We start from the raw sequence: 24,623 nt of genomic DNA, 5'->3' as shown, positions 1-24,623 counted from the left end.
CATGAAAATCTAGCAACTGGGAATTAGATTTGAAGGTATGAGTAGTATATTTCAAAGTCCGCTGCTCCTCCTCACAAACTCCCACACTGTGCCTACTCTGTGTGATGTTCAAATAGAGGGGACAGGTCATAAACTTTAGGACAAAACCAGTCAACTTGTTTTATTCCTTTCATACCAGGATTCCCATTATATGCAGTTTAAGCTTTCATTATTAAAGATGGCAAACATTCATAAACATGCCAAAACAAGGTGTATTTATTAGACAATAAGATTATATTATGTATGAAGTGGCACAAACTAGGTTGTCCTTAAGGTTGGTTGTCACCTAACATTTTAGCTGTGGAAAAAAATTGTCATGAACCAAATTTTTTCTTTGAGTGTGCTTAGATCTGACTATTTTCAGTTCAGCTCCCCTTGACTTCATGCCTAGCCCATTTCCATGTCATATGGCACGTATCAGAATTATGAGCTGACCACACCAAAAATATTCTTAGAATATGACAAGCATAGCATGAAAGATTCCTTGTTTCTCAACCACATAAATAGCACTTAAACTTATCTAACCAACATACACATATTTAAAAATTTTCGAATCTGACAGACAAGTACAATTATTAATCTCGTCTGGTGAATGATGTTCTCATTCCAATCATGTACTGAGGCCTGAGACTAGCTCAGAAAGCTGGGAAGTGGCCTTTGTGGCTAACAGTGCCTGCTGCTCAGGATGAAATAGGAGCAGCTTGGTTTGAGTGTCTGAGTAAGAAGGGGAAAGGAATGAAAAAGCTTTGGGCTTGGTCTCAGGAGAATTTTCCAGCCGGAGTTGGGGGACCCAGAAAGCCCCCTGCTTGTTTGGTGGCAGCCCGAGAAGGAGCAAGGCCAAGCATCTTCTGAATGTTCTGTGGAGATAAACAAAAAGAACAAGAAATTAGGTCTGAGAATGATACTTATAGAAGGCCAAGTATCTACATCATATACTTGAGTTTCAGATGTAGGCAAAAAGAATGGGTCCAAATGTGAGCAAAAATGTAACCAAAAATCCCCTTATGAAGTTTCTGCAAGGCACCTAAAGGAAAAAACCCCTAGAAATATGGTACTTCCTAGAGTGAAGAATGGTTGTTTCCAGTGCCAACTGGCTCCATGCTGTTTAGATTTCAAATACACATCTCTTGAAGCTTCCACAGATTATGTATTTACAACTGGAAACCATGGACTTAAATAAACTCCCTCATTTTACAGTGACTTGCCAAAGGTCATAGAGGTGCTAAGCTATAGAACCGGTATTAGAAGCAAGGCCTCTGACTCTTAATCTGCCAGTTTTTCCCACTGCACTAATCTGCTACATCTAGTCTTAGTTTATGCTTTCAAGGGGTATGTGAAATATTGAATATGAAATATTTTCTGAGGTGCTTATTTAATTACTATGTAAAGTGAGTTGTTTCTTTCACAAATATATGCATTACCTTAGAGAAATAACACTTTTAAATGTTTTTTATTTGACTGTTTATAACTTGTATGTGTTACAATATGGATTTTTTTCATGTATGGGCTAGCCAGTGAGGTCCCTTGCAACTCTCCACAAAACTGTGACTGTGAAGCTCTTAAGAAGAAATTTTAAAGGGAGCCTCAAGGGTAAAAGGAATAAGTACTGTGGGAAACCAAGCTACCTGCCTTTAGTAAAGGTGTACAATAATCTAAACAAAAAGCCTAGGATGTATGCCTTTTTCCTAACTTCTCTTCATCAGCTGTCAATTCTCCCTACTGCCTACTTCGTACCTAGCATGTGCAAGAAAACTATAGAGCATGGTCCCTTATTCTTACAGAGCTTACAGCTAAGAAATGTTCACTTAAAAAATAAAGTGAATTATACTAAGACATTAAGAAAACACAGTAATACAGTCTAGACTTCTAACACACAACATACTACATAAACATAGGACACAATGAAATGCAGCCTCTAATTTTGTAAAAAAAAAAAAAAAAGTACCAAAACAAAACAATTCCTCTCTAAACACAACTCTGCTACCCTCTAAATTGTGGGGTCAATGAATTTAAGGAAGAGGATGTGGAAGGAAAAGGAAAAAGGAAAAAATGTTTTCAAGACTCAGGACTATAACAGTAGGTGGCTGACCAGTTACTGGAGAGTGGCAGACAACTGGAAGAGCAGTGCATTGTTTTTTCTTGCCGTCAGACTTCTCCACAGGTCAGTACTACCCTAAATGCTGGTAAGATTCAAACAATTGGAATGTCCCCAGCAACTGTATCTCAAGCTGCAGTTCACTTACATATTGCAATCTCATTTTTTAGAACAAAGCTGTCTTGAATTTCTCACAAGATAGTCTGACAAAAATCCAGACTTTTGCCAACGCGATGATACTCATGCCTTTGCTGAGAGCAGACTTGTCAGTTATTACTGACAGCGTACCCCATTTCACGGTAGTAGACATATCTCTTATTAAAAAGTACCTTGCAGTAGGCACAGTACAAGCAGCACCCCCTACTCAATTCAGTAAGGCCAATGGTCTGACACTATAGTTAGGGAAGGAAAGAGCTCAGAATCTGCATACATGGAAAATATTAGGGGTCTTCCTCTTTCATCTTTTAAATCACTATTTCCTGATCTTATTCCAATCTGACTGCTCTGCCAGTTCTTCAAAATACTTTCTGAGATGAATTTTTCAGTTTTCTGAATTGGTAGATTGAGGCTAATCCAGAAAGACAAATGCAAGGGAAAAAAAAGTATTACTGACATCAAACTTATATTTTGAATTATAAGAAGATCCATGTCTATTTCTGTATTTTCAGAGAGGCAATCTATAATCACTAGCAAATGAAACTTTTTTGACCAGGAAAAAACAAACGGAAAAACTTCCTGATGGTCATCCCTTCCACTAAGTAGGAAATCCAGACGCACTCCTCTACAGGATTTACGTTCCTTCCTCTCTTGTGAAGGGTGAGAACAAGCTACCAAGAAAAGGAAGCTATTAGTTGCAAACTGGATATTTTGGGAAGACATTGTAACCCTGGTCATGGACAATAAAAACATTTCATTCTTTTATTTTTTAGTCATTTAGATAATGTTTATCTCTTACAACTTTCAGTTCTATTTGTTAATGCAAAGCTCTCTGGAACTGTGGTCTTCTCTAGCATTTAGCAGTCACCTCTTGCTTCCAATTAATTATGCCTCCTTGATGGTGTCATATAACAGTCTTACAGCCTTTATTTTCCACTTCATACTCACTTTTCACCTAACGTTTTCCATGTGTCATATTATTAACCACATCTTCTATAAACTGCCTGTGGAATCAAATAACCTGGAATTTCAACTCAGTTGAATCTTCCTTGTTAAACCAGTAATTAAACTACATTTTTATCAGCTATTACTATCAGGTATTGGCTTGGGGACAAAATGTTCAGTCATTCATGATCATGTCAATATACTTCATGAAACAGATTTCAACACGTTTTGGTTCTCTAGAAAGGAGAGAAGAGTTCAGTATGAAAAACAGGTACACTGACCTGTACTTCCTACACACTAAGGACAGTCACTAGATTTAAGGCATGTGCGTAAAGTTGAGGACCTGCATCAGGGTGCCAGCACCATTGAGAGAGGGATATATGGTGCATTCATGTTACAAAAGTGAAATCCACAGGCTTGGCAACTGATTGGATATGGGGAATGTAAATAGTTTAAATTTTGTTAAACTATCTTTCTATAGCTATATATCTGCCTACCTAGACAGACAGACAGAGACATAGACAGACAGACAGACACACAGACAGACAGACAGACAGACACAGACACACACACACACACACACACACACACAACACAGTTGTAGCTGACATACTGGAATTGATGATTTAGGATTCAAATCTTAAATTAAAGGATGTGATTTCCAGGGACAGACATATAGCCCCTATACCATTACTTTGCTGACTGAAAGATGTGATTCTCAAGAGTACAGATTTCTTTGCATATACTGGTGGCTTATGAACATGTCCTATTAAAAATCAGTCCAATTTCAAAGAATGTAAATTTGCTTATTCCTGGAAACAGTAATTGAAAGATACTTCACCAGCATAATAAAAATGATGCTACCCCAATTAGTTGATAGATTTAATGTTATTATCACTGAAATGCCGAAAGGGTACTTTTATAGACCTAGACCCCCAAAGAAATTTAAATTAAATTCATCTGAGGTAATAAAATGTTTTTAATTATTTTTGAGGAAAACAATGAAAAAACTAGGAATTATAGGAAATTAGCAACTCTAGATTTCAAATTATACTATAAACGTATATTTCTATGCTATAATTAGGTTTTTATTTATCATCTCATTTGATCAACAAAACTATTTGGAACTAGTTAAAAAAATAGATCAGGGAAGAGAGTATGTAAAAAAGAGAAACAACGGGAATTAATAGCCCAATATCTGATAAAGCCAAGAACTTAGTTGAGAAAGAACTTTAATGTTAAGAAATGATGCAAACACTGGAAAGAGGTTTGAAAGAAATGAGGTTTCGTTTAGATCGTTATTCTACACCATTTACCACAATCGGATCAAAATGAGCACACGATCTGAATGCTAAAGATCTTACCATAAAAAAGCAAAACCAAACCCTAGATATATCAGATATTTTTCACTGTCATGGCTAGAAGACAATTCTCAGATATATGAGACACAGAGATGATCACAAAAGATAAGCTAGAATTTTTATTACATGAAATTGAAAAGCTTTTACAAAACTAAATCAACACAATTAGGATATAGAAAGTAGTCAATTCTGAAAAAAAAACCTCAGAATCAAATGTCTCTGATAAGGAGCCAATAGCCAAGATGGATATATATTAAACTACCACCAAGACACACATACATGTGTATATGTATATGAAAATCATTCTCAATGGACAAGTGATCAAAGGATATGAGCAATTCCAAGAGAACTGCATATGAAAGACTGCTCTAAATCCCTAGTAATGAGATACAAATGGATACAATTCTGAAGTTTCATGACAAAGCCAGCCAACTGGCAAGGATAACAAAAGATGACATTTAATGTCATTAAACACTGCTCCAACCACTCCAGAAAGCAACTTGTAATTGTTCTGAGAAACTAAAATGTCCACACCCACTGACCCAGAGGGCCCACTACTAAATATATGCCCTAAAGAGGACAAAGATAGAGAGAAAGGTCCTATATACACCAAAATATTCCTGACAATATATTTTGTGGTAGCAAATTAATGGAAACAAAGTAGATCGTAATTACTGACTGGGGAACAGTTAATAAATTATGCTATGTGAATTTAATGGATTATTACTGTGCTAGTAGGAATAATGACTAGGAAGAACAAAAGGATATAAAGATAGAAGATATGATAAAAATGCTGTAAAGAAAATAACAAACACAACAAGCACACTGAGAGAAGCAACAATAAAAACTGAAAACGAATCCTGTGTAACTGGCAGTTAAGTGGCACAGCGCAGAGAGCTCTGGCCTAACGCGGACAATCTGAGTTCAGATCCAGCTAGCGTGATCCTGGGAAGTTCCTGAACCTCTGTCAGTCTTCATTTCCTCAACTGTAAAATGAAGGTAATAACAGCACCTACTTCACAGGGATGCTATCAGTCAATGTAATGATTTGCTTTGCTGAATGGATGCTACAAATCTATTACACTAATTTCCACTAATGGATGCTATTAATTCCATTTCCAATTATAGAGCAAAAAAACAAAAAGAAGATGAAGAAAGTCTTTTAATTCCTAAGTTTTGAGTAAAGCCTTTTTATTCTGGAGTTTTTATAACTGCCCGGAGACTGACTTCCACCTCTGGTGGAAACTGGCACAGCTGCCACATCCTGGAGAGGTCTTTTTAAAATTCACAAAAGGAAAGCAGTAGTCAAGGCAAGTTAATCACTAAACTTTAAGGAAGTAAACAAAAACCAAGGAGAAAAATAAACTAAGAAAGGTAATTAGGTTTATTTTTATATGAGATGTTACCATCTTCCAAAATATAAGAATAACCTTCCTGTTCTGTACTCAGCCAAAACAAAACTAGCCAGCCTTTTATGAAGCACACTTTGCTCTTCTCAGTGTCTATATTAATTGTCAAAAAAAGAAGGAAAGAAAGAAAAAGAAAATGATGAAGAACCATCAGCAATTCTAGATTAAAATCACTATTTCTTACAGGTTTTAGTCACTTAAGTGACTCTACCTTAATAAAAGGAACTAGTGGCTTTAGGGAAAAAGAAGGGTTTCTTTAGCATGAAACCCTTGTCTGCATTTGTTTCTGAGCTTTAGTTTCACCTTAATTCTCCGGTAAATGAATACTTTGATAAAAAAAATTTTGAATATCTTAAGCCTTCAATCTGCTGTTTATGAAGTCACTGTACTGTGGGTAGGATAATACTGTGATTTCAGAAGCGACCCTTTCATATGAGTCTACCAAAGAATTACCACCACCAGACTGGTGATGTTTCTGAACTTCAGAAAAAAAAATTCCACCAATACCACTGAATACTGTCAACTTGCCTCCCGTAAAGGCTACTAGTAACGAAGACACCAGTCTAGTTTATGTTACAACTTCATCAAGCAAACAAGCAGACAGCATTTAAGTGACTATTATGTCCCTCACATTCATTCCAACGCCAGGGGTTATTTTGCGAGCCCTGCATTCCAGAGGGCCTCGGGATCTGTAGAACACAGACCTTACAGTGCCATCAATGCCCAGGAGTGGAAGAAAAGAGACCTCCAAATCAATGCCTTGGTTCTAAAGCACTTTGCAAACTTTAAAAAGCTACAGAAATGTGAGCTGTTGTTATATTTAGCTAAGCATGATGCATAGCAGTTTAATCTGCTTTTAGTTTTTGGACAGATCACACAACACCAGGAAGATGGAGCACATCATCTTAGCAACATTTCATTACAGTTTGTTAAAAAGTATTAGGTTGTAAGTCATGTACTCCAAGACACTCATTTTAATATAGCCCACACCTCCCACTGTGTTAACCAATCTGAGCTGATTGCCATCCCTTGGAAATACCTACTCATCAAAGGGCTTATAAACTGAGCCCACCAGCATGAGGGGTCTTTGGTCAAAGAGACAGCCAAATGACCATCTTCTTATAAATAACATGTTGGCCTTAATAATAAAATGATTAAATAACCCAGAAAAAAAGTATTAGGCTTAAAGTTTTGCACTTAAAGTCATCACCGATCTAAAGCTGGAAGAGACCTCAAATGATACTAGTTAATAAAGGCTAATAATAATAGCATTCTGTTGCACTTCAATATTTACAGAGCTTTACATATCAACTCATCTGATCTTTACAACCCTGCAAAGGTTAAGTGAGCTGCTCAGGATCATGCAAGTAATAAGGGTCTGAGGCTACAGCTGAATTCAGGGCTTCCTATCTCCAAATCCAGTGCTCTAAACACTGCATTACCTGAAACTGAGACCCAAGGAGGCTGGACAAATATTACTATCATCAGGGAAGGATTTGAATCCAGATCCTCAACTCCACAGCAAGTGCTCCTTCCAGGGTATCTCACTGCCACCAGTAGCACTAAATTTTTGAACCTGAGTATAAGATGTTATGTCTATTTCTAATTAAATTTCATCTTATTAGATTCAGTCCTTCTAGCCTGTCAAGACTTCTTTGGATCCTGATTCTGTCATTCATGGTCCTGGTTATTCCCTTCAAGCTTTTTGTCACATTCTATCAATGTCTTCATCCAACTTATTGATAAAAATGTTGAACTAAATAGAATCCAGGACAGAAATCTCTAGTGACCCTTAGAAATCTGTTTACAGTGGCATCAACCTACTAATAACTATGTGCTGGGCCCAGTAATTCAACTGGTTCAAAATCCACTTATCAGAATTATGGTATGCAACAACACCATGATAGACTTCAAATGTCGCAATGAAATTCAGATACACTCTATTTCCAGGACCTACTAATTTGGCAAGTGTTTCACTAAAGGAAGAGAAGCTGGTTCATGGGATCTCCAAATTTCAAGAGCTGGCAGATCAACAGACATCTAGTTCAATCTGTACTATAAAGGAATTTATAATCTAGCTGGATAAGTGATCATATAAAGTCCGTCTAGAGACACCCAAGAAGGAGAAACCAAACACCTCCCAATGCAATCCTTTCCACTTCTGGACAGCTTTAATTTTAAGGCAGTTCTTCTTGAAACAGAATCTAAATTTTCTTCTTTGAAACTTCGCCTCATTGCCCCTGGTCCTGCCTTCTAGGTTTAAACACAATAAGGCTAACCTTCTTTCTTCCACAAGACCCTTCCAAATACTTGAAGAGGGCTACTATGCTCCATTCCCCCAACTATTTTCTTATGCAAGCTAAAAATTCCATCTTCTTCTAACTAATCCTCAATCACACTGAGTTACAGTCTGTCATCATCCTGGATGCTCTTGTCCTTCTTAAAGTGTGGTGCCCAGACAGGGAGAGGGACTGTGATTTCATTGGTATAAGGTGAGGAAACTTTACTAATGCAGGATGGCAACTTCTAGAGAGTTGCCCAGGTCACTGAGAGGCTGTGACTTTCTGGGTAACTTACAGCCCGTATGTGCTAAGTACTGTGCCAAGCTGCCTCTACAGACTGTGTTACCAGAACGGAATACCATTCTCGAGATGTTGGTGGATCAGGGCAGAGTACAATGGAGAAGGGCTTTTTTTGGCCGCCAGTTCATACTACTAACTGACATTGAGTTTTTGTCCACTCTAATTCCCAACTCTTTTACAGATATCTAACCAAGGCTGTGCATCTTATGGTTGTATGGTCTGATGTTAGTGAAGCCATGCTGACTACGTCTTTTCTTGTCTATGAGTTCACAAACTATTAAAACAGCACTCTAGCTGGGATAAACTCAGAGATGTGCATCATGCTTATCAGTGCATAGTTTGTGGAATCTACTGTACTCCTCTGTAAATTGGGAAAGCATTTATTCATCCCCAGGATTATTCAAAGATAAATTGCCCAAGCTCCTTTAACACCCTGGAGTGTAACTTTAGTATAAAGTCAACTGAATCAGGAGAGGATTGAGCTCAAATTCTCCCTCTGACAACAATGAGCTATGCAACTGTGGGTAAATCATTTAAATTTCATAAGCTTCATCATCTTCATCTGTAAAGTGGGGTATACTGTGAGGACTTGCTTCATAAAGTTACTGGAGAGATCAAATGTGACTGTGTGACTCTGTGTATATGTGTGTATGTATGTACGTGTGTGTATGTGTGTTTCAAGTGCTCTGTAAACCTCAAAGTGCTACATGAAGGAGGAAACAATAATTACAGATTAATTAAGCTTTCTTAAGTACTTACTATGTAGAAGGCGCCATCTAAAGAACTGCAGATAATAATTTATTTGGAAGAAATAGGATCATAAAATCATAGTTCATTTTGTAGATGAGGTAACAGGACAAAGGAGATTAAGTGACCAATTCAAGGTCACAGAGGTATAAGAATCAGAGATAAAATATGAAGCCAAGTCCTCTGACTCCAGAGCTAGAGCTCTTTCCATCATACCATGCCACTTTTGGCTTTAAGAGGCATATAATGTGGTTGGGGAAATAAGGGAGGCATGTGCATAATTGTAATACATGTCAGAATAAGATGAACGTATAGGTCAAACCAAGTGGCCTAACAGATTTGGAGGACAGGAAAGAAGAAGGCTTCGTGGCTGAAGTACCACCTGAGCTAGGTCTTAAATGAAAGGAAAGACTTAAATATACAATCAAAATATAGTTTCACAATATTAATTTAGAATTCCACAAATAGTTATATATCTATAGCAATGAGGTATACACCGTTAAACACAGAAAAATTAAAAGCGATTGGAGTTATGAATTCTTACTATGGCTTCAGAATTCGTTAAGGACTTTGGAGGTCATCAGATCCAACATTATTTTACAAATGAGGAAAATTAGGCCAAGAGAGGATAAATGACTTGCCCAAAATCACTAGGATTAAATTCTGAGCTAGGATTTGATCTGAGTTACTCTTACTCCAAACTCTCTTTTCCCACACCAAAATGCCTCCCTCCAATAATGTAAGTAAATACTCACCTGTCTAATAGACATGGTACAGAGGATATAAAGGAAGATGAAGGAACAGTCTGTATAATCTTCCCCCAACAGATTTCGATGAGATAATCCTTGGATGTAGGAAAGAGGAGTGAAGGGAAGCTTGGCCACCACCCTACCATCAAATCTAGGAAGGAAAAAACAAATTATTGTTATTTTTGGATGACCGATGAGATTCTCAGCTCAGAGAAACTCTTGGGACAAGAATAACACTTAGGTTCTTTGATCTCTGAAATACAAAGAAAAGTTGACCAGAGAGAGGTAAGGACCTAAATAAAGTACATGGATAAAAGGAAGGGTTTGGATTATTCCCATCATCCATGTCCTAAACCATGAAATGAAGTAGTTCATAAAAATCTATTCCTTCAGAGTTATCCAGTACAAAATATATTTTCCAAGTCCTACAGATTAATGTTACAGATGTACTTCTAACATAAGAAGAATTTCAGTCCTAAGGATAGATGTTTTTCAGGTACTACAGGTTTTCTGAGACAAACAATACACAAATGACAGTGGCTATTAGGCAGGGGGTAAAAGAAAAAAAACAAAAAAATACCAATGGGAAGTTGCTGCTCATAGATTAGGGAAAATGAATAGATGTTAATAGTAGATGCAAAAAATACACACATTACATCTTAGAACTATAAGAAACTTAATTAAAACTTCTTTATTTTGTTAATGAAGATGAGATATGGAGCTACGCAAGCTGAAAGTGTTCTTTGGAGAAACCAACTCAGAATTATAAAGCTAGAAAGGATTGCAGATATTATTTAGTCCACTCACTTTATCATTTGACAAATGAAAAGACTGAGGTCCAAACATTTCATACGTGGCCATAAAGACAGGCAGCACAATCTGGCCTACATCCCAGGTCTCCTGATCTTCAATTCAAAGTTTTTTCTACTACACTACAGTATATAAAATTAGGAAAAGAGATAAAACATTCCAAGATAATTAAAAAAACTTAAGGAAAACCTCTTACTAAGAAAAACTTATTAAGTCAGAAACCCTGGTTTAGGTTGCAAGCTAATTATCACATTAGGCAAGCTATTCTAATACTCTTAGCCCCATTTTGTTTCCCTGTAAAACAGAGAGATCGTTCTTCTACTATATTTTCCAGGAATGATGAGAGAATACTCAGAAAATATATTTTCCACCTCCTCTCCACTTTTTGCTTTGCTAAGTGTGGCAGTAAACAAGGTGGTAGATTTAGAAATGGATAGGCCCTTAAAAAAAGTCAGCTAGTCCAACTCCTCATCTAATGGAAAGGGGTTAAGAAGTTGAAGCAACTTGCTGGAGTTCACACAGTAGTAAAACGTAAGTAAGACTGAGATTTGGACCTGGGGCCTCTAACTTCAACTGCTTCTAGTTATCAAATGGAAGAAACATCCTTCCCTGATTACTCCATTTTATGGCCAACAGGATACATGGAGCACCAAGCACTAAACAAATCTACCAATTTTAAGAATAAGAATTCATGAAAATCAAGGACGGCAAGGAGTAGGATGATTTTTCCTAGTCTAAAGTAACCAGAGGAAAATACAGAAATTGGCAGCTGCATTACACACGCAAAAAGTTTGCTTTCCCTCACAATGGTTTGGAGCGTCTCTCAAAAACATTATATACTGAGGCAGTATTTCTAGAGGCAGAAGAGAGGGAATAAAGAATAGCAACATAATTCTTTCTCTCAGAGACAATAAACAAATGAAGAAAGAAAACCTTGCTAGCTTTGATTCACCACCGCAATTTAATATAACCACAAAAATGAGTACTTTTGCTTAAAATTATTATCTTTGAGTAATCTTCAAAAACTATTTCAACGAAAAGTGGCAATGAAAATTAGACAGCATCTGAGGTGCATTCAGTTTGAGGTGTTTTTCCTATTGCATGTTAGTTCTCATTTCTAAATCACTAGAGATCCTACATACATGTTCCTTTCTTACACAAAGAAAAGCAGTTCAGTTATGAAGTCGCCCCTTTTACACGCAGCAATTTGGTAAATGATGTTAAATCAATTATTTACCTTCTCTTTATAAGAACTTTGTCATAAAAAAAATTACATTCTCCAGGAGGGGATATTTCGATAGTACTGCAATAAGAAACCAATCCCAGCGCTTACAGAGCACCTAGAAGTTTCTACACAGAGAAATTTCCCACTAAATGTCCCTTTGCTAACTATGGCTTAGCTCAACAACAGGATGGAGGGATGGAGAAGACACAGTGAAAAGCTATCTGCTCTATCTTTTCCATTCTATGAATCAGCCTGCAGAGGGAACATTATTATTAACTACAGCTGCCAAATTTATTCCCATAATCCAGTCTAAGAGCAGGCATAGCTGCAGGACATGCTCCCACTGCGCACTCTACTCGACATTCTCACACAAAGAAAGGGGGCAGTGAGCTACTGTTGCTATTATCATCGAATGGGATAGCTGGGATTTGAACCCTGGATCTCTAATTATAAATCCCTACACACTACACAAAATAAATTTTTGTCGCTTTGGGAGGGGAAAGGAAATGCCGCAGAGGAGATCCATGCTTTGGGTAAACTAGATAGCATCTGAGGGGTTTTGTAAACCTCAAATTTTATGAAAACTTAAATTTGTATAGGAAGAGTGCAAAAAAAAACGGAGGTAGACCAGCAGGTTCCAGTAAGATTATGACGACTCACAAAATTACAAAGCCCAAAATGTAACATATGACAGCGTTATTTCTTAGGATGTGGGAACTACTGAAGAGGAAATAATTTATTCTTCTTGTAATTTCCTATTCTCAAAATTAATAAAGTTTTTAGTCAGTGTTACAGCAGTGTCTACAAAGGCAAAATAAATTTTCTATTTCACTTTACCTATATGGGCTTTGGTTACCTATCTATAAAATAACATGGCTGGACTAAATGATCTCAACAATTCCTTTAAACTCTGAGATTCAATGTTCCATGATCCTCAGATCCCTTCCAGATCCTTTCCTGTTGTTCTGATTATAATAGATTCTTTTCTACTAAAGGGGGCATCGGACACAGGAGGGGCATAACACTTGGTTAAAATAGGTGACTAGAAATTGGAGGGCTTTTCAAAAATGTCCTTGGCCAAAAAACTTTCTCTCTCCCTCTAAAGAATTTTTCTTCAAATTCCTACCAAATCAAACTTTTTTTTAAATCATAAAGATATTAATAAAATGTAATCATTTTCTGTGAAGATTCTTAGCTAGTAAACCCAGAGTCAAATTAGTTTATCAACTTAGCCCCCAAAGCAGGGCGGTGAGAAAATAAGACAATTTACACATACTATCTCATTTGATAATCACAACAACCCTGGAAGGCAGATGCTAGTAACATTCTCATTTTACAATTGAGGAAACTAAGGCACACAGAGGTTTAATGATTTGTCCGGGGTCATACAGCTAGTGTGTGAATCTGAATTTGACCCCAGGTATTCCTAACTTCAGAGTCGATGCTCTAACTACTTCGCTGCCTCTCAAAAAATTAAGCAAATAGTTAACATGTATAAAGCAACTTAAGTTTTGCAAAGTATTTTCCATGTTATCTTATTGGATCCTCACAAGAATCCTGTGTGGTAGGTGTTATTTTTCCCATTTTATAGAAGAGAAAACTGAGGTAGACTCCCAATGTATCCAGCTTTTATACCAGTACTTACAAGAAACAAAAGTCAGATATATAATAAAGCTTATGATATGATTTTTGCCACAATAAGATTTTCTCCTCAAAATATGACAACTCTCCTGCTCTAACACTCCCACAGCCATTAAAGTTGCCCCAAACAATTTATTTCATTTTGGCTCACCTTCTCTTGATGAGCTGCACAAGATCTGTTGTTTTAATACTGGTCTAACATACAATTAGGTAACTTTCTGGGCAACGTTCCAAATTGCTTTCTGGAATGGCTGGACCAATCCATAGCTCCACTAGCACAGCAGGTCCAACAGTGCATCTGTTTTACCACAATCCCTCCACTATATGTCATTTTCCTCTTTTTTCCATCTTTGCCAATCTAATGGATATAAGGAGAACCTTAAAGCTGCTTTAATGTACATTTACCCAATAATTAATACAATTATCTTTGTACAATTATTAAAAGCTTAGATTTCTTCCTCTTTTGAAAAATGCCCTAGTTTATATCTATTGGAGAATGGCTGTTAGCTTTACAAATTTTAATTAATTCTTCCTACATCTTGGAAATAAGACCTTCATCAGAGAAACTTATTTCTTGCTGTTCTCATTTTTTTCTTAATTGGTATTTAATAAATGCTTGTTGACTGCAATATTATTTTTCAGTAAGAAGTTATGAGTATGAGAAATTTGGAGAAATAAGGAACATTTTTGAGAATGGATGGAGTATGGAAATAAACAGGACCAAAGAGTAATACATACACAAGAATCTGGCAGTGAATGGAAAGCTCACTAAAAGGGAGCCAAAAAACTGAAAAACCAATATTGGTTCAACATGACAGAAAAGAAACAAACCTACCTAGTCTCCCTCAAAGTAGAATCAGGGGACTACTCAAACAAAATGTCGTAAATGCTACCAAACACCTCCAATGTGCCTAAATGCTTTTCTTATTTAGGAGAGAGTTCAAATGGAGAAGGGAAGATCTCCAAAAATAATTAATTTTATACACATACAAATTCACAAATTTAGAGCTAACAGGAGCCTTAGAAGGAATCTAGATAAAATCTCTTCTTTTACCAAGACAGTGAGGCACTGAGAAGTTATGTGAACTGCCAAACATCATACCAGAAAGTGACAGAGGCAAATCTTGAACCCAACTCTCTGGTTGCAAACTCAGCACCTTTTTTCCCTGCCCCTCTTCATAATATGATGTAGTAGAGGTTGCAATTTCAATTAATTTGCTGGATGCCTGCCCTGAGGGGGGCCCTACAAAGTAGGTCCTTCACCCTAGGTCATGGTTTAATGCAGTTCAAGGTCTTCCATCAGAACAGATTCTATAACATTATGATTCAAGGGTGGTTTTGGTTGTTGTTTCCTTAAAGTTACAAACAGCATAAAGTGCATAACATTGCTTCTGTTTTCCAAAAAACACTTGCATATGGGTTAACTTCGGGAGCTCCTCAGTAATTAATTACCCAATCCTTTACCACCTAACAGTTTCTGCAACTTACATGTCCTACTAGGTTGGGAGCAATGTAGATGAGTTATCTTGCATTTAATATGGAGAAAAGTTTATTAGGTTTTACTTTTCTTGGCCTGAGAATGAAAATGACTTATCTAATGTCATAAAATGAGAGCCTGGATTCAAACTTGCAACCTGTGATTCACAAACTAGCATCATTTCCATTATACCCAAGTATCTGCCCACAATCACAAGTTTACAGGACATATCTAAAATGCCCTATTGAGTTCTGGAGGCCATATTTTAGAAAAAAAGGGATAAGGGAGAATAATTCAGGAAGGTCTCAAGATCCTACCATTTAAGGGCTGGCTGAAGAAATTGGGGGTGTTTAATTTGCAAAAAAGATGACCTAAGGGAGACAAGACAGTATATCTTCAAGTTTTAAAGGCTTAAAATGTGGAAGGAATTGTTTTGCGTGGTCTCAAAGGTCCCAAGCAGAGAAGCAAACTTAGGGTAATTGCAGGGAAAACGTTTCTAACAATGAGAGCTTTGCCAACGCAGAATGGTCTGTTTCAGGACAGAGTGGGTTCCCTTCTGTATATAAAACGTGGATGGCAAAACTCAGACAACCACTTGTCCAAATCAGACCAGAAGGCCCCTTTAACATTCCTTCTTGTGACTTTTTTCTTCTGAAATTCTTCTTCCTTTCTTCCAAAATTCTGTGATTCTGCAAAAGATCCCAAGCTACCTATCTAATATTAATTAAGACTATTTAAGACACCTTCTAATTCAGTAAGACCAGTGCTTTCACACCCTATGTTCATTCTTACCCTTTGTACATGCTATTCTTTCCATCTGGAATGATCTCTAGTTAGCCAAATTCTACCCATCTTCCAGGTCCCACTTCCTCCAAGCCTTCCCCTGATTATCTATCCCCCCCCCATACTCCTTCGAATTCCAAAGACACTTAATTCCTTTGTAGTTCTCATATAAACTGTACAGTTCTGAATAAAGTTAGATTCCTAATTGTTTCATGTTTTCAATCTTCTTTCCCCAACTAAACTATAAGCTCCATAAGGGCAAAAACCATATCTTATGGTCTGGTATCCCCTATATCACCCAGAACAATTTCAGGTATAGTAAGGACTTAATAAATTTGTATTGTTGATTGATAAATGTGAATGTGTCAGAGACACTATAGCAATAAAGTAGAAATAAACAAAGTAGACCAAAAATACTTCAAAGAGCACCCTGAAAGTGAAATACAAATAAAACAGGAAGCTGGCTAAAGAATCATCTTGATGATCAGAGACGGAAAATACACTACAGGATGAAGTGATAATAGAGATTAAATAAGAGAGATTCTAAGCAGGACCCAAGTTATTACCGAACAGATAGGCATTTCCATAAAAGATACACTGAAAAACAGTGATACAAGGTAGGTTTACTGGGAGAATGGTATCAAAGCAAAAAATCATTCTATACTAGAATTCTCTGAGATCAGATATAAATACATGGAAAAGGTTTCCACCAAGATAACATGGTTATTTTAAAATTATCACAGGACTTAGAAAATAGATGCTTTTGTCACGGACATGGAAAGAGCTTAGAAAGAGAAAACAAAAGGAAGAGACAAGTGGATAATTCATTGATTGAAAAAGCATAAACAAAAGGGCTCCTAAAAGATTGTTGACAAAGCTAATCTTAAACCATTTGATAAAGAACATGCAATTTCCAGGTCTTTAGATAATAATTTCTTCCAGATAAAAGATATGTTCAATCAATGGAGATGAAACATGGTCAAAGGTTTCAAGGAGGTGGTGAGTAGGAAAAAAGCGATTTGGTATTTCATTTTTTCCAAGAGTGAGGCAACAAATACATAGAAATACATTCCCAGCATCTGTCAATTGCTATCTAAAAATGAAACCTGAGTAATTCATTAGATCTGATGATACGTGCTTAATGGGCTAAGAGTTAAGAAAAAAATAATAGGAAAATAACAACAGCTCATATTTACAGTAAGGTTTGCAAGACACTGTCCTGATATCAACGACAGAGAGGTAGATGGGGAAATAGTATTATCCTCATTTTATGAGGAAACTCAGACCAAGAGGAGTTAAGTGACTTCTTCAGGGTGACACAACTGGCAATCAAACCCTCATCTCCCAGACTTCTGAGCTTTATTACAAAGGGAAGTGAAAATAAAACAGTATGTTTTGTAACAAGTGAGGTTAAATTGGTATCCAAAACACTGCAAGTGATTTTGGTTGTTCCACTTCAACAGAGGCATAACAGATCTAAAGAAGAAACTAGTAATAACAGCTTAACATTTATATAGCACTTCAAAGTCTGCAAAGTGCCTTTCACCAAAATACTACTTAACCTTATCCTTGTAACAACTGTGGAAGGCACGTGATATTATTATCATCTCTATTTTGATGTGCTCCAGGTCCCATAGCTAGTAACTGTCTCCGGCTGGACTTGAACTCAGGTCTTCCTGACACCAGGTCCAGGATTCTATAATCAAGGCAAGGGAGTGCTTGCTATCAGAAAACAAGACTAGCAAGAAGGATTCTTCAGTTTGCAAGGGGATCAAAACTTATAAAAATGATGAAATCTGTGGCTATGCTGAATACAGATTTACTTACAAAACTACAGAAACCAGAACTTGAAGAGTACACCTTAAAACTTAAAAGAGATAGATACAAGAGAAAAGTGGCAGAAAAACATAATCTAAACTATACTTATATAATGTTGGGTTGAGATAATATATATAAAAAAAGCAGAATTACAATATATAATTGATGGTAAGCTCATAGAACTTGTTGCATTAAGAAGAAGTCAGGTCTGAAAACATAAATAAATTCACAAATAGTTTTTAAAAATTCAGATAGCTGTATTGCAGATAGAGTAGTTAAGGAAACTATGTTTAAGAGACAGCATCCTAACCTTGTAACAATTATGTTCTATAAGCTGTCCCTTGGTACCACTGTCAGACACAGAATACTGAACTCTCTTAGAGAGATCATCATCTGGATCTGTATGAAAATCTTTGTTTTTAGTGACACAACTGCAAAAGGGATATTATTCTTGTCTCTAGAAAGAACCTGGTTATTACACAGAAACTGAAGGTGAAGATGATATATGTGAAAGTGATACACAATATAGAAAACCTGAAATTATAAAAAGAAGAGAAAGCTGACATGCATTCATTTAGAGCTCAACTTTACATGAATGCTACCAGTCAACTAAAACACTATTTTTACTGCATTGACTTGGAAAAGGTATAGTAGGATTCTTAGAAAAAACATCTCTTTGCTTCCAACCAAGATGTTATTCTGTTCCCATATCCCCACTCCAACAAAAACCTAAAATAATCACACCAGAATGAATAATGATCCAGAAACTCAATGAAAAATTATAGTACATGAGAACTTCCATTCCAGAACTGTATGAAAAATCAGCCAGATGCCCACGGACAAGAGGAAAGAGAGATGTTAGCAAAGCCAGTGCCACCACTGCCTCCCCACGCACCCAGAGATGGAACAAAGACAGTAGGCCCTAAGTCAGCAAGTGTGTATGTGTAAGGGAGTCTTTTAAAGAAAGCTCCAGAAGTCATAAACTCACAGCGGAGACCCTGGAAGCACAAAGAATAAGTGATATGCTAGGGACCCAAGGGGTCAGGTCCCTATAACTCTGCCCTGAGAAACCAGAGAGGGTCTTAAAGATCCAGAGCTCTGAACCTCAAAGATTCACAGGAGGCCTATGCTCAGAAAGTGAAGGTCAGTACAGAAATCCAGGGGACCAAGTAAAGCCAACCATGCTACCCAAAAGGGCATCAGAATGTCGAACCTGGCCCTGCCACAAAACTCAGTGCAGACTTGAGAGAGGAACAAACATTCTGAGAAACAGATCATGATAAAACAGACTTATAACAGATCCAAAGACACCCAAAAACCTAACCTAAAAGAAAATAATATTATAACAAAATGGCAAGCAATGCGTCAAGGGAAATATAAAATAATTTTCCAATAAGGAAATTAATTTAATACCTAGAAGAAATGAAACAAGGGATTTTAAAAAAAATTAAAGGAAAGCTCTAAAGGAAAGAAAAAAGAAAATTCCTCTCTATATAGGAATAAAATAGAATATTCCATGGAATAGAACGTTCCAAAAGGCAAAAAATACAGCTTACAAACAAGAACTTATCCTGAAAAGCTAAGTATACTCCTACACGGGAAAATTTAATGGAATACAGGACTTTCAGGCATTTCTAATGAAAAGACTTGGCCTGAGGAGACACTCAGATATAAAAACACGAGAGTCCAGAGAAACCCAAAGAAGTAAATTTATTTGACCCAATTGCAAGAGGCTATATGATGATGAAGGGCTAACATTTTAACAGGAGGACAACACCAAGTGTCCTTGCAGAACCACGTCTTCAAAGGACACTTAGAAATTCAGAACAACAGAGGACTCAGGTGTGGATTGCTTTGTGCATGCTTTTAGCAGGGAAAGAAAAAGGCTAGTATGAGAAAGGAGGAAGTACGAGCATCGGAATTATCTCATCTCTGACCTGGACAAAAGAGGTCTGAACATGTGTATCCAGAGTCCGGTGTAGAACCAGGCAAAATTCAGCAGGGAAAGAGGTGGGGAAAGAGAAGGAAGGTGGTGTGAGAGAGAAGATAAAACCAGGGAGGGAATAGCTGTTGGTAAAATACACTTCCAAATTCTGAAGGGGAGATGAACAGAAAACAAAAAGAATTGGAAACGAAAAAGATATTCATCAACTGGAAGAATAACTGAACAAATTATGGTATGTGAATGTGACAGAATATTATTGCACTGTATGAAATAATTAAAGAGATCATTTCAGAGAAATAGGTTTTTTGGTTTTTTTTTTGCTTTTAATTGGGATGAAAGAGTATCAATGGTGATTAAAAAAAGAAAAAAGAGGGCTACTGAAACCTATTTAAGGGCACGGAGAAGAGAAATTCAGAAGGAAGCACAGACAAATTAGATAATTTTCAAAGTACCACCTTATTTTTATTATATACTTAAAAAGGCAAGCAGTAGGGGAAAGAAATTCATGGTTTCATACATAATTCTCTTGTCTCCTGGTTTGTATTTGGAAATACTCATTTTTTGAGTGTTTAAAGTTCAGAATAAAAAAATCATTTTTTAAAAACCAGTTCGGTGCCCCGTTTATATTTACAGTTTTATTACTGTTGAATTAAAATGCAAACATTAAAATAAAAAAGGAAATGCATCCATATGTACACAGTCAGGCAAAAACATTTAGAGAAGGATTACTTACATGGAGTTAAACATTCCCATCAGGGCAGTAAAACAAAAGCCAATAGCAAACATAGATTTCATTCGAACCTGCAATGAGAAACGTCACAAGCAGTTACTATACCTGCTGGCAATCACCCCAAGAAAAAATACAATTGCAATGAACACAAATTTCAGTTTGACAAAGTTTTAACCGTCAATTAAATAATGGATCTCTCTCATCTAAAATGACATGAATTTCAAGCAAAAGGAGATGAGGAGAGCGGGTAAAAGTTCTTCAGCAAGTTAATGAGAGCTGGCATCACAGCTCAGACTTCCTCTCTTAAAATCATATTAAAAACCAGATTAGAAAATCAAGCTATAAACAGAACTATTTAATGGCCACTATGTTCATCCTAGAAAGGCTTAAACGTGCTTTTCCTCAAATAAAGGATAAATAGGTGATGGAATCAACTTTCTTATCATCCTGGAAATGTCAGACCAAAAGAAATCACTGACAACAAAGACAGCTATAGTAATGATCCCCCAAAGGCACCAATGAAGAATGAAACAATGTTCTCCAATTCTCATACTGACAGGACACGAGGATCAGGAGGTATGAAATGAAGTCATGACAGAGAAAAGTGCTTCACAGTTTGATAACACAAAGAGTCTATGGGAAAAAAGGCAAGAATCATGCAAGGAGGACAACTGACAAACTGTGAGATGGGCTGAAAAGAGTACTATTCAACTTAACAAAACAAAGTTTTATAGATAATAACATACCTTCCACTCTGAACTAAATGACCAAAAGCATGGCAAGTAACAAGAATGCCATTGCAGACTGCAAAAACAACATAATCCAATCATTAAAATATAAATTAAATAAATAAGGTAACCGTAGGATGCTGCATGAAAGGCAAAGAAGAACGGAGTTCATGGTGTGGCATGCAGCCTACAAGTGTTACATATGTATTTTTATTACATGCATATCTTACCATTGACAGATCCCTGTTGTTATTCTTCAGTTTCTCCTCCTGCCTCTCTGCAAAGAATCAAGGCCAAAGTTAAGACACACCACACACAGTACATGTTCTCAAATGCTTCTATCGGGAACATAAAGTTGTAACTTGCCTGGTTTCCAAAACCAACAGAAACATAAAAACAAACTCCTTTTTTATAATACAAAGTGTTTACCCTGACTGTTGATCACACGATACTACTCTCTCTAGGTTTTCTTTCTACAGGTCTTCCTTCCAGTTCCCTTTGCTGGATCTTCCCCCAGGTCTCATCCACTAATGCTGGTGGCCCACAGAGCTGTCTTCTCTTCTCCCTCTATTGTTTCACTAAGTGATCTCATCAGCTCCCATAGATTAAATTATCACCTCTAAGCAGGAAACTCTCAGGATCCTGTTATCCAGCCCTGACCTCTCTGCTGACTTCTAGTAGCCCATCTCCAAATGCCTACTGGACATCTTGAACTGGATGTCCCACTGACATCTTAAACTTGCCATGTCCAAAACTGAACTCATTCTCTCTTCCCACAAATCCTCTCCTCTGCTTCACTCTTCTCTGTTACTGCCAAAGACACTAGCATCCATTCACTCCCCCAAGTTCATAACTTGTGTCATGCTTGACTTTTCATTCTTTCTCACCCACAATATCCAATATGTTGTCAAGGAATGTCAACTTTTACCTTCAAAACAACTCTTGAATATGATCCCCTCTCTCTTCTGACACTGCTACTACCCTTGTGCAAGCCCTCATTACCCCATACTTGGACTAATGTAACAGCCTACTTATTGGTTTCCCTGATTCAAATTCTAGGCATTACACAGTCCATCCTCCATTTAGTTGCCAAAGCCCTCTTTCTAAAGTGCAGATCTAAGCACGTTATCTCCATACTCAATAAACTCCAGTGGCTCCCTAACACTTCTAGGATTGAATATAAAATCCTGTTTCAAAGTCTTTCATAATCTGGCCCCCTCCCCTCCTTTTCAGTCTTGTACCTCACACCCTCCAACATATGTTGCAAAACAATGACACTGCTCTCTTTGCTGTTACTCACATGAAACATTCCATCTTTGACTCCAGGAACAAGGCCAATCATACATATGAAGACATGAAAAACACCTTCACATTAGTCATAATGGGAAGGGGGGGGGGGCAAGAAAAAGGAAAACATATCCTTCAATCTGTGCTCACGAGTGTAAGTTCTCTATTCCAGGCACTTCCCCAGGCTAGTTCCCACACTCATATCCGTTTCCTGACCTCCCTGACTTCCTTCAAGTCCTAGATAAAAATACTACCTTCCACAAGCAGCCTTGCCACATCCCCCTTACTCCTAGTGCCTCTTCTCTGTTGCTCACCCCCAATTATCCCATTATCCCGTCTATAGTGGTTTGCAATCTGTCTCCCCCATTAGATTCCTCTTTTGCCATTCTTTGTATCCTCAGCACTTAGCAGCATCTTAATACTTACCGACTGATCTGAGTATATTTTCTTGAAATAAAAACACTTAAGGCTAATCCAAATTAGTTACAAATACTGGAGTGGGTATTCCCCGAAATGATTCAGGTGACAAACCCCTCAGCTGGTGACCTTTATGAATCATGTAATGAAAAAATAAAAAATCATCACCTGGTAAGCAAACCTTTCAAACTGTTCATAGATTGTTCATAGAAAGATTGTTCACAGAACAAGATTGTTCATAGAAAAACAGATACTCAATCTATCACTGATCCATAACTGAAACCACTCTCTTGGTAAGACCTACTAGAACCTGTGCTCTTCACTGAATGCCACTGAATCGAATGTGAACGGGTCAATGCTACATGTAGTATGAGTCTACCATTAAATTATGAGAGGCAATAGGGATAAAATAGGCAAGACAGAAAGGGTAGATATGGGTTCAAATCCTGGCTGAGCAGGTTTTTAAGTTATCCTAAGTAGAGTATTAGAATCTGCTTTCACTTGGCCTGGGGGCCACCTATTATCTACTATCCTTTAAAATAATGATTAACTGACCAACCATTCTTTATAGTTGTTTAAACTGCCCTACACCTTAAACCTCTGGACTTTAAAACATGAGAGCCACTCACCGATATCAATTTTATCAAGTCCATCTCCAAGTTCTCAAACCTAGGCACTGCTGGCAATACTCCAGCACATTCAGACTTCCTTTGCACTAGCCAGCCCCGCTCCCAAGTATCACACATCAGGCACATCAAAACTTTGTTCTGAATAAGACAATCCAAGCAACTTGCTCTGGCTGAACTGGAGAAGCAGCAGCAATGAGTGCAATGCCACTTGCTGGGCAGGACGAAACCTCCAGGAGAGCTTTCAGCTCCCACTGTCAGCTAAGGGTTACGGAGCAAAACCAGACGAGAATGCACTACAAATCACAGCTTCAAAGATAAATAAAACATACCTGAAGCGGTCCTACAAGGAACCTCCGACCACAAGCAAACCCAAACTAACAGCTTCACCTCAACTTCAATGGGCAGAATAAGAGACAATGCTACTCATCGTCCCCCCTCCACCGGAAGCACTTTGAAGCACTGACTGTGCAAAGACCATGGTGTAATCTTACCTATTTTCTTCTTTTGCTGACGGCCAGCAGATTCTGTTATTGTTTCCTTCTTCTTTTCCACTATAATCAACAAAGCAAGAGTGGTTAATACAGAAAAGCAAAGAAAATTATTAACTCTTCATAACTGTAATTATTAAAGAGATGGACAACATAGCAGCAATGACCAGACGGTCACTGAATGGCTTTGGCTATAGTCATGGGTAAGTCAGTTTTCTTGCCACTAGGCAAGAATAATTTTCTAAGAATAAAAATAATTCCACAAACAAAAGTGCTAGAAATATATTAATATCTTCATAGAAGTGACCATTATAATTAAAGCCCAAGTTTTGTGATAGTTTTCAGATTATTAACTGTCTGGCCTAATCAGAGGAATTTAACTACTGGGAAGAGCAATGAATTTGGAGTTAGGCCAGAGTTGTAATTAAAGTTCTACCTTCTACTTGCTATGTCAAATAAACAATCGAGGTCTAACTGAAACAGACAGGACCCTCATCTTCCACCTCTATTTTCAAAACTGTCAGTGGCTCTGAATTGTCTACAGGATAAGATCCAAATTCCT

At 37.2% G+C, this 24,623-nt stretch overlaps 1 protein-coding gene across 1 annotated transcript in view; it reads right to left on the bottom strand.

Annotated features, from left to right (window-relative positions):
• Nucleotides 1-231: 231 nt before the first annotated feature.
• The window catches only part of TMCO1 (transmembrane and coiled-coil domains 1), a 39,360-nt gene continuing 14,968 nt past the window's right edge, over nucleotides 232-24,623 (bottom strand). The window contains exons 3-7 of the mRNA XM_072648760.1: nucleotides 24,065-24,124; nucleotides 21,471-21,517; nucleotides 20,516-20,583; nucleotides 10,090-10,234; nucleotides 232-896 (exon numbers count right to left, since the gene is read on the bottom strand). Of these exons, the coding sequence (XP_072504861.1) occupies nucleotides 798-896; nucleotides 10,090-10,234; nucleotides 20,516-20,583; nucleotides 21,471-21,517; nucleotides 24,065-24,124 (419 nt within the window). The 3' untranslated portion in view covers nucleotides 232-797. The remainder of the gene's footprint in view (nucleotides 897-10,089; nucleotides 10,235-20,515; nucleotides 20,584-21,470; nucleotides 21,518-24,064; nucleotides 24,125-24,623) is intronic.

This window comes from Notamacropus eugenii, chromosome 2, assembly GCF_028372415.1.
Source record: "Notamacropus eugenii isolate mMacEug1 chromosome 2, mMacEug1.pri_v2, whole genome shotgun sequence".
Classification (NCBI taxonomy): domain Eukaryota; kingdom Metazoa; phylum Chordata; class Mammalia; order Diprotodontia; family Macropodidae; genus Notamacropus; species Notamacropus eugenii.
This window is presented reverse-complemented; position numbering and strand designations above follow the sequence as displayed.